At 38.1% G+C, this 20116-nt stretch overlaps 1 protein-coding gene across 5 annotated transcripts in view; it reads left to right on the top strand.

The window, feature by feature from the left end:
• Positions 1-20116, top strand: part of LOC135162183 (apoptosis-stimulating of p53 protein 1-like) — a 58566-nt gene that overhangs the window by 8306 nt on the left and 30144 nt on the right. The window contains exons 1-2 of one of the 5 annotated variants that reach the window (XM_064120374.1): positions 385-428; positions 4024-4279. The exons of 1 other annotated variant lie outside the window; for it this stretch is intronic. In XM_064120374.1, coding sequence (XP_063976444.1) covers positions 400-428; positions 4024-4279 — 285 coding nt within the window. In that variant the 5' untranslated portion in view covers positions 385-399. Of the gene's footprint in view, positions 1-384; positions 683-3958; positions 4280-14225; positions 14574-14675; positions 14715-20116 lie in introns of those variants that run through there. 3 more of the 5 variants (XM_064120375.1, XM_064120376.1, XM_064120377.1) reach the window with 3 other exon arrangements.

Below are 20116 nucleotides of genomic sequence, written 5' to 3'. Positions count from 1 at the left end.
TCCAAAGGCTAATTTTTCCATTTAATCATTCAACTTTTGTCTCATTAACAATTCCATTTTTTTTTCCATTTTGATAATGATTAAATTCTTGAGTCTCGAATGACATTTTTCATCCATAAGGCTGACGTATCTCTCCATACGTTGGTGAAAATTGACTCTTTATCTTCTTCATGATGCAGTGAAACTAAAAAAAGTTCCTTTATTAAACTACATAGGCGTTTTTGCTGGCGTCAATAGCAAGCACGGCTTTGCGATAAATGATAAGCAGTGAGAGGGGGGCGTTTATAGACTGCTCTGAACTTCAGTAACGGTACAACGCATAACGCACACCGCACGTGTTCAATTGACTGGGCAATTGTGTGTACATTGTACAATGGAGTGAAAAGTCATATAGTGAAAATGCCTAAAGATCAACGTACCACACTGAGGTAAGAAAACAGTGTACGTGACTGGGGAGAGTTAGCGCGAAGCAACTGTGGAAAATGTAAGAGCAATGCATATAGGGATTGGGCATTCTAAATATAAAATTGCCCGCAGTTGAGGTCCCAGTCGGCGAAAGAGAGCCACCTTTTAGTTGTACCATTGCCCCGGCCCCCTGTGCGTTACTTTGTTATTGCCATCGTGATTATCTGTGTTCATCAACGCACATCCATCATTTTATCTGTTAAAATCTGATCATCAGGTAATTCTCTCGAGGAAAATGCATTTTTCACTCGAGTCTCTCTTGGTTTTCCATTGGCAAAATTAATTAGACGTATTGCTCCATCAATCGTGGTTCATATTATTGAAGATTAATTGATTGATCATATCCGTTGTACCGTCTTTTATGAAAAATTAGTTGATGATTGAATTTCTCATTCGATCTAGAGGAAAAACGTAGATAAATCATTGTTCGCAAAATAATCCGACGAAGGTATTAATTACCCTGCTTAAATAATTACTTTTATATGATTCGATTCATACATGGCGGAATTTTCCAACAGTAGATTCACACTCATTGGCTCATTGCGACAAATTGTAAAGGGTTTAATATACTATTTGTAGTTATTCATTTTAATCCGCTCAGAAGAGACACATCCAATAATCTTCATTATTTTATTAATTCCGGAATGAATAGAATATCCCGTGGATATCCGTAATTCATTCTCGTGAAAATAAAATGGAATTTCTGATTAAATTGTTATTTTAATGGTGATAAAAAAATAATTAATTGATAGTAAAATAATGGGATGACTAAATTTCTTGATTGCTCATTTGAAATTAACACTTTTACGGAATATTTATTTATGGAACAATTTTTTCCCGATGGAGATACACCTCACCCTCATTTACTCATTGCTAGCAACTAAAACATTTCTGACAATTGATTTGTAGTTGTTGAATTTGATCCGGCTCAAACTGAGAAATGCAATAATCTTCCCTAGGATATTCGTAATTCATCGGCTCCACGAAGTAATGAAATAGCCAATAGAATTAGCCAAACTCGTGAGCAATTTTGCCGGCACGAAAATCATTTATAAAGATGGGGAGAATGCAATTTGGATAATAATACTTTCTAATTTAATGTCGAGGAATAATTTTTGTGATACACAATTGCTATACCTCGTTAGAGTCATGTTAACGTTAATGCCATGTCAAATTGCTGAATTTTCCAGTAATTGAACTCCCTGGTAAATGGCTTCGTTTTCGATTGGCTCTAAATGAAGCAATGCATGTTGTTGTTAATCTCCGGATTCTATACTGCCGTGGATGTATGTGTGTTAACGTAGCGAATGGAAACGCTTTCAATGGCTATTGATTTTTCAGTACTTGGTAATGTCACGGTGTTTACTTCAATTGCATTGCGCGTTAAATTATCTTGGGATCACCGGCGAAATCCTTTTCTCTTTATCAGTTTTAATATTATTGAATAATTATTAAATTAAAAATTATTCATAAATCGATTAATAAAATAAGATATTCCCTTTTAGAAAACAAAAATCAATAATTTGGAAAGTCAAAATATTTTTCTGTGTTTGCATTTCAGTTTTCCCGTTCAATTCTAACGGTTTTAATCCTCCGTAATTATCATTCCGAATCCCTTGGCATTAGCTAATTCCTCTGAAGAATTGATAAAACTGGGAAATGGCAGTTATCCTTGAGAAAAAAATCTGGATTTGCATGAAAATAACCGGGAAAAGGACAATGAGTCAATCATCAATGGAAAAATTGCCTCCATCTTTCAAGACACTGAATCTTTTAAAATGGCTCTCATCAGGGGTTTAAAAATGAACCAACCAGCATAAGCATTAATTTTCACAGCATATCGCCCAGGATCTTTCGAAATTTGCCAGTTGACACTGACAAGTATCCAGCCGTTCATACCCTCCACCAGTATTTTTTTTTCTCTCTCTCTCTCTCTCTCGCCCTCTCTACCATCCTTCACCATCCTTCGCCATTCTGGGCATTAAATTAATCACTCCGGTAGTGCAGTTTGTTCTCACCGTGCGTAATTAAATTTTCAACGTCTCCATGCGGGTGGGATGCTTGAGGTTGTTGTATTTCCTTCTCAACTGAGAAAAAGTGGCCCAATGAAATATGCACTTCACTATCGAGTGATACAACGCCTTCGTCCAGAAACAACAATGGAAAATTTCCACTCGGATGTTTCGGTTGTGCAATTAACAGGGCATTTTAATGAATTCATTACTTCATTTTCCAGTTGAGGTAGAATTTCCTCGTTATTTATAATGCACTATCGCAAATGGAATCTGGAAATTGCCTTCATACATGCACTGTAGAAACACTATTTCAAAATACCGCGTTAAAGTGTTTTTGATGTTACAGAATTGCGATATTATACTCGTGAGGCGTGCACGAAGCCCAAAGTTTAATTAAGAATATTGAGGGGCCCTCTATCGTAAAATGGTCCTCAAACTTATCTTAAAACTAGTACATGTGGAGTCTCAATTTCTTTCTTCTTGCGGGAGTGACAATTCTAACATCATATCTATTTTCCAAACATCGTTTAGTCTAACGTAGTCAAGTGATAAGAGTAGAAGTTTATTGATATTTTATGGGGTTTCATTCGCGAAGTATCCACATCTCAGTTGCTCGTTGAGAAGGAAAACAGCGATTTGATTTGCTGCCTGGAGCATGTACACCACGAAGACTGAGATAATATTGGGTGTGCCGAAAATGTCGAAATATGCTGGTGATGTCAACATCCCTCAGGGTCCACAAACATTGTGACATGTTTGGAAAACATCTGGACATTCTTACACATATTTCAGGAGTGAATAATTCACAGTTCAACTTCCGGGGAAAGACGGGTTCTGATAAGGTGAATAACTAATATTCACGATGTCTTAATTTCAAACATTAGATACAATTTCACAAAAGTCTGCAAGAGTTATACAAGAGTTTTATATTTTTGTCGGCATTGACACGGAAAATTCCTCTTGAGAATTTATTTATTCTCTCACCGCTTAGAAACGGTTAGAACGATATAAACTACCAGCCAAACTCATAACCTCTCCAATGCCCCAATCCATAATGTAAACATCTTCCTGGTTTAAACCCAGTGCATCCCAAATCAATAGATAATCCCCAGTGCAACGCTTAGAGAAATATTTAACTCAATCTATTACCCTCTCACGCTATAAACTCGGTGGTCAAGTTAGGCCTAACAGTCTCGGGGCTGATGGCTCTAATAGAAGCTTAAGTGCAAAGGCATGTATGCACCGACGACCCTCTCATGCATCCTTCCGCTAATCCTTCCGCTTTCGCACACTGTAACGAGAGAAAGACAGAGAGAGAGAGAGAGCTTTGTAAAATGACATTTACCACACGGTGTTGGTCGTTCATTCCCAAAGGGCTTATAAATTTCTGTTCCACGGACGCAAATCATCAAATTTTTAAATAAAGAAAAAAATTAAAATAATTCATCATGCAATTTTTTTGCATTTAAATCTCACAGCTAAATTAAAAGATAAAAACAAAGTGGACTGTCGCTATTGTGAAGGATTTTTCCTTGTGCGCAAGTGCCTCTTGTAGACTGGCCATGGATCGGTCGGGTCGTGCACCCGCGAATCCGTTGAAGAGACTTTCAACAATCTCCGAGTACTCGGAGCCTGGCACGACGTTCGACGACGACCTCGAGACGGATCAAAGCACTGGGGTTGGGCTTCGCGATGAAACATTGGAAAACGCCAAGGAGGATAAGCCTGTCGAGTATTTCCTCCTCGACGACTCGCCTTTGGCTAGATTCACTAGAAATGTCAAGTGGGCTTATCAAAAAGTGAGTAGATTTAACCAACAATTTGAGTTATTCTGAATCGAGTGGTGGTTCCCCTTGAACTTTTCGTCATTCTATAGAACTTTCAAAAGAAGTATTTGGTCATTCACAATTATTATGTTATGGTTTTGGGAGCTTAAACCAAACTCTGAAGCCGACAAGAAAATATTATTTACAGTCTCCATAAAGTTTCTCCCATTTGGTGCCTCTGAAATAACTGTCAGCCGTAAAAAAACCAATGCTGATGATGGTAAAACTCCCTCCCATCGAATTAGGATTGAATACAACCCAAAGGCATCATTAGAGATCGAAGACTTTGGTGTTGAAGCCTCCAATAGTGAAAATCATGTTTAATGATAAAGCTTGCGAAAATAGGTGGATCCTTTTTATTGAAGTTTTCAATTAAAAAGACGAATGATTAAAAAATATCTATTCACGTATATGGGAAAAACGAACGAGCGAAAAAACGTACAAGAATGTCAATGACGAAGTTCCACTAGTTTGAATAACGAACCAATTAAAAAATGTATGGCCACTGGGTCAATAACTCACTGTAAAACTGCGTGGAAATTACATTTTTTCAAGGCAGATACAATTAACCCAGTTGCTCGATATTCCGAGAGTCAATGTCATATGATTGGATGCCGTATCAAACTTCTCCACAATGAATATGAGGGAGTGGCGCCAATATGTGAAGTGGCATTGCGATAACCCAGACATCGGTTTGATGAGTTAGTGGATGATGATGATGGTTTTTGAGTTATGTATTTGCACCTCAAAGTTGGCATGACAACGTTCATATCGAAAACCCGTTTTCGGGGGAAATACATAATCATCGCCTTATACATATTTATGAGTTGTCCTGCCACAGCTTGAATATATTTGGGTGAACCGTCTGGCGGGAGTTTAAGTGAATTTAGAATTCTTCTGATAGTTTCTGGACTTTCTTACACACGGAAACAATACAATGAAGGAATGTGTCCAAGTTTTCATGGTACATTTGGAGCAGTGCTTTAATCACTTTTACATTATAAGCATGAAGTTGAATTCATCTCAACTGTCTCGTACGTTTCATCAGAGATAATTTTGAAATTTGTTGTTTGTAAAGATATGAATCTACATTTCATCAAGTGGAAAGTTTCTCTCCCGCATGTTGGGAACTAATTGGCTAAAAGAGCTTGTTTTCTCTTAAGTTTTCGATGAAGGCTTACAGCCTTCAGTCTCATCCGCACACTCTCCATTTAATTCACTTAGATTCTTCAAAATTTCTTTCTTTCTTAATCATCAATGTTTCAAATTGAGATCTCCAAAGTTGAATAATTTTGGATGACGATTCAATAACTTTTTTTTATCACAGTGCATATCATATCCTGCAAGCTCTCATTCACCCGACAAGAACTTCCATTTAATCTTCCTACATAGCCTCTAGAATAATAAGAAAGACAAGCATATTTTTTCTCATCTATTCAGTGACACTGCAAAATACTCAGAAGGAATCTCAAGAGCATTTCCACCCCAAGTAAAAAACTCATACAAGTGACGAATGTAAGACTCGAGTGTGCATCTCATAGCCCACAGAATGACCTATTTCGTATTGTGGGAGAGACTTGCGAGCCCTCTGCCACGTTCTTCTTGTCTCAGTTTCTACTTGTACCCAAAGCTTGCCCTTCCTCTCTTCATCATCCCCTCCTCCTCCTCCCTCTTTTTTTGCATCATCTCTAATGCGCTATGTTTTTTTTTGCTCCCTTTTTTCTTTCTATTTCACCACCTAACCTCATTCATCACTGTTTACACAGCATTTTTTTCTTCTCTGCGATTCATTCCTTTTTCAACCCCCGGGGCAAAATTTTCTCCACTTTAAATGCAAAGATGGGGAGAAGTAGGTAATTCTTGCATGAGAAAATCCAAGGTATATTTACATCACATACTCCGCTGTTTTCTCATTCACGAGAATAAGATCCCAAAATTTTCCTTTTTTTGCGAATACTAATATTAATTGATTGAAAAAAAAATTGTAAGTATATAAGCAGAAAAAATAGCTCCTTCTGACTTTAATATGGGGATCCATAAGATGAAGTATAAAGTTTCAGATGCTAAATTCGCGACTGATCAAATTCAGCAGTTGAATTTACTGGCTTAAGCCGTCCAGTTTGAGGTGAAATATAACACCTCTTCGAGCTCTGTCATTCTTTCAGCTTAAATAGGCCCCTTCGTTCTGAGGCTTATTTTGCGACCCTCCCTAAGCTCTAGCTTCCTCCTCTAATTCCACCGGAAATTATTATTTAGACAATCGCAGTGAATTTTTATTGCACCTTTCCGATAAACTTTTCACTGATAATTTGAAGAATTTATTCATTAATTCAAAGAATATTTGAGTGTCGCAAAATTATAATTTATTAAAAATTACCTCTTAAAGAGCATATGTATAATTATTCTACTGTTGATCTACTTTTTCCCCAATTTTCATGTCTACGTTTTATTTTTCAAGAAAATAAAAAGTTGACGAAAAGAAGACAAAAGGGAGGAAAGTTTTGAGGGGAGTAGAAACTCTAAACACGCGTCATTTTAGCCCCCAACTATTTTTACTTCATTTGGCAACTGCAAAGAGCCCACAGCATTACTATCCCCTTTCTCCCCACTCACTTTGGTAGTAACGCTTTTAGCATCAGCATATCTGCCCCTTTCTCCACTCTCACCTCGTCTTATGGCCAGTGGGGACCACTTGTTAAACCTCTTGGAAAAGCTACGGGGCAGGAGTATAAATTTGCAAGTTAAATTGCCGAGTTGGGTGGCACAAGGGGAAAAAGATGGCTCGAACAGATTTTTTTTTTCTACAACAAGTTGTGGGCGGGACCCGAGAAAAGTTGGCCAACTTTTGGATAACCAAGATCAATCGTGAACCCGGGTGTATCCATCAATTTAAAATTTTGCGTCTCGATAAAGCACTTGCGAGTAAATTCACTATTTGCATATAAAGTTTTTCATTCAGTTTGAAAATAAGTCGGCTATATAGAGGTTTTTCCTTCATATATTGGATGAAATTTCTGACGTACTTTGGGGAAATTTTTATCATATACATCGTTATATAATTAATCGTCTCCAAAATTTGAAATATAAAATCGTTAGATTTTTATTAAAAAAATATTCAAATCCCAAAAATGGAAAGATAAATGAGGGCTTTCATGGGTTTTCAATAACGTTTCTCAAGAACACGATTCCTCGCTGAGAAATTTTTTTCCAAGATGTACAGATTACGAGTGGATCTTGGTTCCATCAACTTTATGAAGTGTACTTTTCCCATGAATTGAATAGCATAAAGAAGTTCTGATGCATCGCGTACGCTCCTGAAACCCGAGACACATTTACCATTTTTTTTCGGCTCATGCAGCGGAATCATATTGCAATTTTCTTTTTCATGTTTTTTTGTTCACGAAACTTTTACAAGTTGCGCTTCCAAAAAAAAGAATAAGAGGTCGAGCTTTGGAGCGGCATATCCACTCTGGAGTTGATCTCTGTCGTCTTACAGCTTCCAGTGTTACTTGGAGAGACCCCAGAGTATATATACACACGAGTAATGCACGAGAAACGATCCCGGATGGCACTCACTTTAATCGGGACGTCCACTGGGGAGGGCTCTCTCCTGGTTTCATCTGGCATTCCACTCTAGTTATCTGGTGGATTTTTTTCCCTCGCTTTTGCCCAAGGTTTTTTGAGGTTTTACCAGTTGTCGAGAAGTTCCATTCAAATTTAATTGCTGAAGTTTGAGGGTGAGTTATCGTTTGGAGTTTTTAAAAATTTCGTTGGCTCGCCAAGCTTTCGCGACTATGTGGAATAAAACGAAACGAAAATGCAACAATTTTACTTTATCAGTTGAAGCGACCATTTCATTGTAAAAAAATTAACAATTCCTCCTTCTCCACATTTTGACGTTTACTATATCAGTTCCAGTCGGAATCTACACTCGGGGTGCGCCCGAATAAATCCCGCGTATACGTCTCTCATAACTTGTCGATTAGAATCGCTAAAAATTACCCAACTTGAGTATCCGTTACAGTTTTGAGCCTGAGATTGCGACGATGACCTCATGCCGTTAGCTCTCTTTGCACCGGAAGTGCCGCGGCCGGGATGTCCAACGACGCGAGTCAAATACACATACGCATGTACCCCACAAACACATACAAATGAATAAACCAGTGCCCGGAATTAACCGTTTGCTACTACGCACCGTTGCTGGTAAGTGGTTGTCTATAGACGGGAAGCTAGACATCAACATTGCAACAGGACGTGTAGTACATACTTTAAATGTTTCATACCGCTCTATTCTGCCTCTCTCTCCCCTCCCCCCCCTCCTTCTCATCCCTCTTTCTTCATTCTACGCACTCGTTAAAGTTCCAGTTCCTACTACGTGATGCCAGAGAATGCCTCGGGGTATGTGTGCACAGAGAGGTGACTATGAACTCGTTATTCCCTTAGTTGGCGGGGCTGGAGGTTTTCAGCGGGATCTCGTCTGATTGGAGCTGCAGAGTATTACATGAAAGGCAGATAGAATCTCGTTGTCGTGCTCACGTGGTGGAAACTGGAGGCTTGAAGAGGTCTTAATTTAATAGATTGAAAAGAAAAATCCTTTCTTTTTTATTTCTAAATGCACGGAAAATAATATTCAATAAAAATTGCGATACCAGGACTTTAATTTTTCTGTAGGTAGTGCTATATGTCACAACATGTATAATGTCGGATAGCGTGTCTTAATTTCAGACGCTAATTTTACTAGTTTCATGTTGAATAGCTCTCCACGTGTCCCCACCTTCTGAAATAATTACCCCATAATTACCTGATATCCAGAGGCATATAAGAATTAGTCAAGAGATTTTATGATAAAACTCCAATTTGAATAATGGGTTTAGATTTACAAGGCGGGAGGCCTTGACTTAGACGTCTAATAACGTAGATCAATCATCTTTAGGAGATATTTGATTCAGTAATCTTCAAATGTTGACATGTGTCTCAGGTATTGGGTCGACCAGATTACAACCGACAATTATCCCAGCAGATTTTGATTGACAATGGGACGAAATAAATGGCCGCTCAATACTGATAAAGCTCAGGATTTTTTAGGCTCTCCTTGACAGCTCATACATAAACAGGTTCCATCTGTTTCAAAATAATTATACATCATTCCCAGAGATAATTGAATATCTCTGGAGCTTCAAAATGAATTTTTATATCTGGTCCAATCTCCAATTCTCTCTGTTTTCACGAGATCTTCTTGTAATTGGTCAGATATTAATTAATTCTATGATTGGAATTAATTCATTCAATTCCCAAATTATTTTTCCTTATTCTACTTTTTCATTTCAAATTACATAAATAATGCCACAATTATTACTGAATATTTTCCTCCATTCGGCGGTGGTTGATATATGAAATTTATTCCGTTCGCGTTTCCGATTGTGTTTAAAAATCCCGGAAAAGGGAAAAATATATATGAAGAAAAAAGAAGAGGTGGAAAGAGGGTAGCAGGAAGGGGGTGAATCGGAGCTTGGGTCCATTGAACAGCACTCGATGACTGGTGGGACAAAAGAGAGCGTACAAAATTGAGTGAGCAGGAGGTAGAATAAAGGGCTGAAATAAAGGAGGTACCGATAAGAATAAAAAAATCAATTGGGAGACTTATAATGGTTTTACTATTACCGCGAATAGCGGCGGGGGACACGTTGGTGGGAGTGAGGAAATAAAAAAATGGAAACGAATTGATGACTATGCGCCGGTGGGAAGAAGAGGAGTTGATCAGGGGATTTCGAATTGTACCGGTGGATTTCCCAGGGTAAATCTACACTATATCGAGAAATCGAGGGAGGAAAAAATGAATGGGGTGTAGGGATACGGTTTAAGGTGGGGATAAAGAGGTGACGACACAATGGCTTCTATTTGAAGACTGGAAATGGTCTTCCAATGGTGGAATCGAATTCCGCCGTTTTTTTTTTACTCCAATTATGTTGGAGGAGGAAGACCGATTGCCAGGAGACTGGCAATTTTCCAGGGTTTCCTGGTCGTAGTCTCACACATATCTGTGTAGGCTCTGTCATGTCGGAGAATTAAAAGGACTTGAAATGAGTATGATTGCTCGTTGCGATTAACAGTGGAAAGTGGTTTTTAGGAATTGAAAACAGAAAATAATTTTCATTCAATTCTTTTCTCCATGCTGGAGAAGAAAGTTTTTTATTGCTTCAAGCTGACCACTAAGACTATTCTTTTAGCATGATTCCTTGACACATCGAAGGAATAATAAGGCGCACGCTCGTTGGGGGAATCAACGGTCGGGTGGTGGTTTCACACTGGACGCGAACGTAATTACCCGAAACGTGACGCAATTACCAGAGTGAATTCGTCGACTCACTAACCCGTGGATACATCGTCCTCATTTTCTCCACTTCGATTTTTCCCCCACCTTGGTAGGGGAAAAAGTGCTTATTGCGGGAGGGGGCCATGCCCCAAGAGTACAATAGCAACTGTCTGAAACACAGTTAAACGGCTGTAATAAAAAATCTTCATGATACCGGGCTTTTTCTCGCGTAGAGTGAACAAATAAACGGAGGGAAGTTGTAATATGCCCCGAGATGTCGGTGGATAAGCGCTGGCTGGATGTAAAAGTGCGCGAGCTCATATAGGGATTTAAGTAATACTTCGAAATCAATGTCGTCCTTGAGAAATTCATTACACAAGCCCTAGCAAAAATAATATCTTCGGGAGGCAATTCATGGGAATTCAACTCGAAGAAAATTGTATTTTTTCATCTCTTTATTGAATTTTTACCTTCTCATAAAATTTCTATTAGTTAAATGTTGTTATCAGGTTCTTAATATTCATATTAACGTCACAATTTACTTTGAATGCTCCCCTATCTGGGGTGAAACACATCTAGAAATGGACTGCCCCTCTACGATTCCTCGACTTGTTTTCGTGATTTTTTTCCACGTAATACTTTTTTTTTCTATCATCTGAGTTATTGCGTATTAGAGGTTCATTAGCTTTATTTATCGTGGATATTAGGGGGCTGAGGAATGCCAGATGACACCGGAGTACAACTGGTGGAATGTAACCGAAAGGAAGAAAAGAAGATAGAAAAAAAAATTGTGGTTCGAAGGCTTTTCGGTGCTTGGGGAGGCGTGGGAAGACGAGGGATAAGAATGGGGGAAAAAATAGTAGGGGGCATTCCTGGGATTCGAGAAATCTACCTGCCACCTTTTAACCAGTGACCCGTGACTTCCTGATTTCGGAAAAAAAGATAAATATGCGTTTCCTTTTCGGCCTATTGAGCCGAATGATGTAGGGGAATTTTTTACCTTGTAGATTTCGGTCGTTGCATTTTTTTGGGATGACTACCCAAAATGCTTGAATATCCTTAAACAGTAATCCAAATATATTTTCTGTTTGACATTCTGCGACAAAATTTTCCATCTATCATTTCGTGACGACTTTACCTCTATTCATATCTTTGAAAATACCCAGGAATTATATTCACATCCGGTAAATAATTCCCATGTTCTTCTCCATGTTGATTTGATCAAATGTAACTGCTGAACATTCTACGCGGATATCTGGGTAATTACGAAGATTGAGAGCAAACGTGAATGAGCACAAAGATGGGGTAGATCATGTAGAATTAGCGTGGACAAAATGTCCGTTGCCCCTCTCCCTTTACTCCACCCACGAGACTCATAGAGTGGCACTAACGGCACGTCTATGAAACGTCACGTCACGTAGCGTCACGCGATCTTCGATTGTTGCTGTCATGTTGCCAGTGGTTACCCCAGTTGGAGCTGTTCAATAACTCCGTTAGTGCATTGAACATTCCTCTCTGTTTCTCTTTGTGCACGAAACATTGTAAATGGCTATTGCATCATTTCTAATGCTCAGTATTCCCTTTGAACAATAATACGGATAAAACTTGATCGTGAAAAATTTCCAGGTGGCTGCAAATTTTTTGAAAAAGTTTAGTTTTATTTCAGAAGAGAAAATTGTTCCTTTTGAATCATTGAAGACGGTTGTCGAGTCTTGAGAAAATTCATTATCTTGCTGAAATTCCAAAAAAATATATTTCGAAAATGCTGAATTCAAAATGATTCGCTGAACGGGAGTTTAATCCATGTCTCGGATAAAAAGTTCCGTCCAGAGGGGAGGGATAAAAAGCCCTTTTAATCAATCTCCTTTTCCTCCGCCACTCAATACTGTCTCTGCACTCACTATATCATCTCCCTTTTCCTCCGGGAATAAAGAGCCAGTCTATTTGCAATCCAACGCCCAACGATCCCATCCTCTCCATCCTAAAGGCGCCTTCCCATTTACTCTGGATTTTATTAAATTTCGTATCGAATTTCAACGACTGGATAGAATGAAACCCCTAGAAACTTGATGAATTCATTTGGCGAATGCACTCCTCCGGATGATAACTCTGGGCTTTGATCCACAAATTTATTAATATACTTTTTAATTCCGTTGTGCGGAGTTTCAGAGTAGTATAAACGTATGTGTTGCAAATGAACTCCTTTATATTTCATTAATTATCAGGACAGAAGCGAAAAAAATTGGTTTTCAAGAAAAAAAAAATTCGCAATGCATTTTGCTACAACTTTTGTTCTCTTCCGATCTCTCCCACTCCTCGCCAACCCTTGCATATACATCCTTCTACCCGGAAAAGCTGATACACAGAATATGTTATGTCATTCCTTCGCCGACTATCGTCAACTGGAAAACGCATCGACCTTAAAGTGCAACGATCCGTGTTTTCTGAGCGTACGTCACTAGCACTTGAAGCCTCACCAAAGGGACAGGTAGACGAAGACTTGTGACGGAGGAATGGTGGAGGGTAATGACGAAGCATCTATCCTACAAGTGCTATATGCTGGCTTGTTTGATGTCGTTCGTCTTCGAATACACGATTTTCTTGTCATCAAGTTGTGATATCAGTCGGTGTATGCCAGAGAGGATATGAAATTCCGTTTCCGTATATGGGTAAATGCCCGTTGACAGAGTTTACGAATATTTCATCTACAAGATCATTATATCAGAGATTTATTTTTCGGCAAAATATGAATTTTTTTCATAGCATATTTTCATTAATAGAAAATATTTCTATGCAGGGAGAGTTTTTTTTTAGAATGGATCGAGCAGATCATTTCATTAACCGGAAGCCATTTACGTCTAGGGGAGAATCATCCCCGATCTTTTCTTTAAGCTTCCACAGTATTAATTAACTGCGAACAAAGTTCCCAACGAAGTGAATAATTAAAAAAAATCCTCTGGTTTCCTAATTACTCTGCTCCTTGATGTCCAATCAAAACTGTATCTTTAAAATGCCAACGTCAACCGTTTTTCCCGCAAATAGAAAAACTCGTTGACGGTTAATTGAAGAAACTCGAAAATTAAAAAACAGAGGATGAAGGGTTTCGTAAGTAAGGCGATATTAGCTCGATACTACCGACAAGGTCCTAGTTCATGGCACTCGAAACTTTTCCGGTTTTTATTAAAGATGGAATAATTATACTTTTGGTAAACTTGTACACGACAGTTGGTGCCCAAAATAGTGAAATAAATCAGCCAGTTAAACAAATGAAATCTCTCTCTATCGAACGAAATATCTCCTTGAATTGGAGACTAAGAATAAAAAGTTCTTCTATACTCAAATGATTTGTTTAGCCCACAAGCATTAAAAAACCCCTGAGTGCATAAAGCAGAACAGTGTCAGTTACTGGGCCATTGACGGTAGGTATTCAAGAATCTACCCTCCTCCCCGCTTCCAACCCCATCGCGCGGAACACACCTAGAGGTGTACAACTACACAATTCGCCGGCGCGTATAGTAAGACTTCGGCAATACCCGGATGACTTCGGCTTGGCCATGTACACCGGCTGGAGGCTATCCAGACGGTTTTCATGGTGAAGCGTGTGCAGTTCGTCGACGACTGCGGAGAGACGCGTATCGTCAATTAACTAATTCGTTGTTACTTCGCGATAATTCATAATAGAAGAACAATAAACTTTGATTTATCAAATGTTAACGGTAATTATTCGCCTGTGTAAAAGTAGTGGTAAGGGTGAAGAGAAAATAAAATAAACAATTATTAAATTATAAAATTAAATAAGTTAATGTTAGTGGCATTTTATCGAGTGAAACTGATCTCGTTTTTTTTTTGTTACCGTTCTGCTACGTCCAATGAACAATAAAATGAAATGACGCCTGGAGGATTCACCAGAGAAATGCACGGGTATTTTCACCTGAATGACATGAATTATTAATGGTTCGACTAATTATTCTAACAGCATGGAAGTCTGTCCATTGAAAACAGTGACAGTTGTTGTATTATTGATAAAACGAACCAGTGAAAATTGTCAATGCATCACGTGTGTCCACTCGCATGTTAAATTGTTCATTAACACAGGTAATGCAAATGGACGCGGTGGGCTAATTACAACCGCTATTCACTCGGCAAAAGTTTTTTACACATTAGCAAATTATCTTTTTTTTTTTTTTTTCATGAATTAAGTTTTAAATTCACATGCATTTCTGTGAAAAATTCTCTTGTACTCGGAGGGTTCCGGAAAGTTTGTTGAGTTTACTGAGAGAAAAAGTTTTTTGGAAACTTCATTCCTCATTCAATTCAATCCCTTCACGCGGAAATAAAGAAATCCTTGTGAGTCGTCTCGCAGACGCGGGATTCAATTTGATTTTATACGCTCGTATAACGAAATTTTATTCTTCTCCCACTCTGGGTTCCAAATTTCTATGAACTTTCTATTAGCTTGGTTGATTAATATTCGGGGGTAATTCCAGGACTTCACGAGACTGATTCTACTCCACGCGATTTTATTGCTTTCGTTCAACTGCTAGGATCGTTATTTTTTCAATTCATTGATTATTTTCATTCCCGTTGTGGAAGCCAATAGAATTTATCGACTGTTGAACTTTTTCGATAGATATGAACTAAATGATTCCGTTTTATTCTGTAAACTTATTCCGTTTTCCGGGAAATTCAGGGCAAGTCGATTCTATTCATTGAAGACTGCATTATTTTTTCGACCCATTCAAAATATCCGCCATGTTTGACTCTAGATATTGTCCTGTTTTTAAAAAGAACGAATAACTATTTTAAAACGTTTTGAATGACTAATAATTCACTAGCTGGGCTTGTGATCAAAAGACTATTTTTTCCCCTCAACGTGAAAAAAAAATTGTAAAGGGGAAATGAGAAGTATTGTGCACAGCGGCAGTTTAATTACCTGCCGAGTGGTGTTTAAAAAGGCAAATAAAATGAACTGGAATAACATAATAAGTGGAAAGGGTTATAAAGGGCGGAAGCGAAAGAGAATTTTCTTGAATTGATGCTGCCGTTGAAGAGACGGCAGAATATCGTGCGAGAAAAGGGCGACCCCTTTTGGCCCAGTGGCTCTAGTAATATTGAAAAAATTAATTTTCCTCAATAGAAATTCCATCCTGCAGGATTTGAAAATTACTAGAGCAGAAGGGATCTTTGATTGTATGTGGCGAAAGGGGTTTACGATTACATAGAAATTTCTAATAACATTTGCTTCTGCAATATTGCGGTAGTATATTTACGTACTTATATTAGGGCGTTAAAGTATGCGTTCTTGTTATTCTGAGGATTTTCCTTCAGGAATTTTCGTTTCAAATTTCACGATATTTAAGTTATTTTTCAAGTAATTAAAATAATTAAAATTTTCCGGACTGAAAGTACAACAATTTCACTGAGAAATATTCCATAATCATTAATTTTTTGAAAATAAATTGGACGCAGGCAATTTTTGTTGTACTTGTTTATGTGTATGGGTATTTTGGCTATTTATACAACATACCTCAAATGTAGCCTCGGCATCCTCGTTCCTCCTCCTTGTCTTCCTCATCTAATAGCGAATTGCAACCGTGTATCTGCGTTAACATTGCCACCTTATCCGTTTCCTCCGCCTCTCGCCAATCCATCGTCTCATCTGGTCGCTTCTGTTTCGCCCATCTGCACAAATCTCCAATCTCCCTGGATCCCATTATTTCCTTTCAAAGTATTTAAGCCCTCCATTCGGATTGCAAATTCGATACGCCAATTGATCAAGACGTTTCATTCCGCACGGCAGAAAATGTTCTGTAAAAGGTTACGACACTTAAAGCCCACTCATCAATTTCGGAAGCAAAAATTCTACAAGGCTCTGAAACAATTGTCATTTTGAATCAAAATTTCTATTGAACATTTCGATTTTGCAACAAAAATTTTCTAATTAGGGAGGGATATGTTGGACGCAATGGTGGAGAGCGATAGTGAATTTGGTGTTGGCAATAATTCTCATTAAAATGAATACTGCGGCTTTAATCAAATACAAAACTTCTGATCCGTGCTTGGACGAACGAATGATGAATTTGAGTAGATACGTATGTATTTCAAAATTCACTTCCAACTACATCATTTTATTATATTCCAATTAATCTCGCTTTCAGTCGGTCAATTCCAATTTCACTGAATTTTGAATCGAAAATTCGGACAAATGATGTTCAACGGATGTTCCCAATGTTGAAAGAGAACTACATTGAAAGAATTGATTTTTAAAGTTTGGTATTGAGAGAAGAGTTCTCGTTGATGATTCAATGAAATAAATTTATACAAAACTAATTCAGAATGGAGAATTGAATTGGTTGGATTCGCTGAATTCAATCCTCCGATTTTGACATGAAAAGAAAAAACTTTTCTCTAGCATATTAAAATGTAGAACGCAATGGCCGAGAGAAAGAGTAGATTTTGGTGTTGGAAATTATTCTTTCGGTGGACATTTCGTCAGAATGAACACTGTGGCTTCGATCAAACCCGAAACTTTTGATATGCGGTTGGACGAACGGAGTATGAATCCAAACAGAAACATATTTATTTCCAAATTCATTTCGACCTTCCATCATTTTATTATACTCGAATTAATCTCTCACTTATTCAACTGCAAATGTTGGTGTAGAATTTAATTGAGAAAAGCAATTTTAACATTTGGTATGGAGATTATAGAAAACCAGGGGAATTTGGAAATTCCATTTCCCTCTATTCACAGTGACCGCCATACTCCAATGAAAAACCCAAATGCACTATTTATACCTCAATTCTTCCTGACTGGTTGCACTGCCAGTTAAATGGGTCCGGAACTGCAGTCGGCAAAATACCTATATACATGAAAATCAACTAAAATAAATTTAAAATTGAAATCCCCCAGTTGGGGCAATAGGACAACAGGATTAAATCTGTAGCGATTTCAACCTGACCAATTTCCATTAGCGCTTGCCAACGTCATTTTGGACTGAGGAAATGGTAGTTACGAGAACAGTTGACCACCGGTTTCACTAATGCATTCGAACGGAATGACACGTTCGACGAACTGACGGACACAACAGTGAAATATTCCTCTTCCCATGTCACTGATTTGTCCCTGTGAATATTGCGCATTTCGACTCTTTTTGGGTACAGCATTGCCAGCGTCATGTTGCACTGCGCAAATCTCATGGGGGCTTGTCAGTCTGATGAATACCCCGTGGAAATAAAATTCAACTGTCAGATATTTCAATTTTTATTTCCAACATAAAAATTGATTCTATTTCGGTGAAAAGTTCATGGGCTGGAATTGTCACATTTTTTCAAACGACGAAGAATAGAAATTGATTATCGAAAATCTCTTGGTTATTCATAAAATCGCAACAGATCTTGAGTAATTCACAATAATTCTCAATCTCTGCAGGGAATGAGCCAAGAGCTGACGGAAAAAAATCACTTTTTGTAATGAAAAACAAATCGCCGAGTCCTCGAGCTACAGAAACGAGGCGGGGGTGCTGTATACAGCCAGGCTGACTCTCCCTTTCCCCGGGTAATTTGTCAGCCGCGGGATGTGAGAGACGCTGAGTTACGATCGATCATGATCAGCCCCGCTTAGCTTCCTATCAAGTGAAAAAATTGTTTTTCAGAAATATTTATTCACGGAAAAAGTTGAACCAAACAATAGAATTCTCTCGTCATTCTAAAACTTCGTATAAGAGCAAGTTGAAAATAAATGGTAAACAAATGAATTTCCTCTCGAAAATACCCAATTATTTCAATTCTGTTTAAGCCTCATCAAAACCAATTAGATTTCGAGAAATATCCAATTAATTAAATTAATTGCACTGAGCTCATCAATAACTTAAAATTTTGCCCTCATCATTTAATTACTCATTATCGTTCACTGAGCTTAACATGCTCCCAAATTTAATAAAAATCCGGAAACCCAATTAATTTCCGCGATTACAAAAAGCGGAAAAAAAATTTCCGTCCACTCCCCGTTCAATGTATATTTTACCTCTACATAATGGAGTCCTGAATCGGTCCATAATCCCGAGAAATATAGAGAGGTGCAACGAGGCTCATCGGTTGACACGCAAGCCCCAGTGGCTACGGAATGAATTTTCCGAACCGAATAAAGTATCATTAAAAGAGCAAATAAGGCGTAATTGTTAGTAGAAATTCCGTTCTGCCATTTATTGTGCAGACCAAAACAAAAATAAAAATAAATCTGTGTTACACTGATGCCCTTCTCAAACTTATTTTGTAATATTTTTCTTGCAGTAATGTTTATTTAATTATTCATTCTATACGACATTGAAAATTATGAGGAGAATGTGCGGATGGATAGGGATGAAAAAAATGAATAGTAGATTTTGCTCTAACGGTTGTATCACTGGGCCATTCCCATTGGATCGTGATGTCGTCCGACTCTTCCGCTTGATGCGGTTGTATATCGTTGGGAAAGGCGCGTTCAGGCCACCCGGAAGTGAATGATCGTTGCTACTATCGCGATTCAAGTGCTACCATTCTCATTGCCTCAGTGAGTTCGGAAATTCTTGGGTTTTTTTTTTAGGAATTCGAAAAAAAATGTCTTTTATAGCTTATAGTAATAGTTACAAGTGATCCGTCACTCGAAAAAAAATCAAAGCTCTTCGCTAACTCGTATAAACAAACAAACAAAATTTAAAAAACTCACACGACTTAATATATTCCCCAGTCTCATTCCGAGTAACTCTGTCCCTGTCCACGACTTTGCGGGTGAAAATAACGAGTCGAGCAATGTTGAGTTATGAAAAGATGTCTCTTGGAAAAAGCATCCCCCTCTCCCCCGTGGTTTGAAAAAAATAGTAAAAGAAACATAACTAAGTGAAGGGGTGCATTGGAGTGTATAAGAGCGTTCGTTTTGTCCCAAGAGAGTTGCAACGACCGCGAGACGAGTTCAACGCATTTCTTTTTACCTCTCTTTCATACCCCGTACACCGTATAACCGACATAGCCTCATGCCAGCAGGCGACATTGTTTTTCCAAGCTTTCACGTTACTCGTATGTATACAACACATACACCTTGATATTTTTGTTGCACACGTTATCCCCCCGTTTTTCCAAGAAAAATACATTAAAACGAGTTCCAAACCTCCACAGGATTTCTTTGCTCTTCTTTTTACTTTTTTCCCCCCATCATTCTGGTTCAACGTTTCCACACACATTGATATTATCACTTCGGTTTGTACCGATGCTCTTGTCGAGCCATTGCTGGAGATGCCGTTTGAAGAGTTCCTCCCATCCACTGATGGGGAAAAGAACACTGTAATTCAACTTTCTTAATATTCCGTTTAGTGGGATTTTCTTCGAACAATTTGATAACTCAATTAAAATTGATTCTTAGAATTATTATCACAATGTATGTATCAGTATCGACACGGTAAATTTAAAAAGGAGATCTGGAATATATTCTTGATAAAAAAAAAATTTGTTTTCCATTGGAT

Source organism: Diachasmimorpha longicaudata, chromosome 5 (genome assembly GCF_034640455.1).
Source record: "Diachasmimorpha longicaudata isolate KC_UGA_2023 chromosome 5, iyDiaLong2, whole genome shotgun sequence".
Taxonomy (NCBI): Eukaryota; Metazoa; Arthropoda; class Insecta; order Hymenoptera; family Braconidae; genus Diachasmimorpha; species Diachasmimorpha longicaudata.
This window is presented reverse-complemented; position numbering and strand designations above follow the sequence as displayed.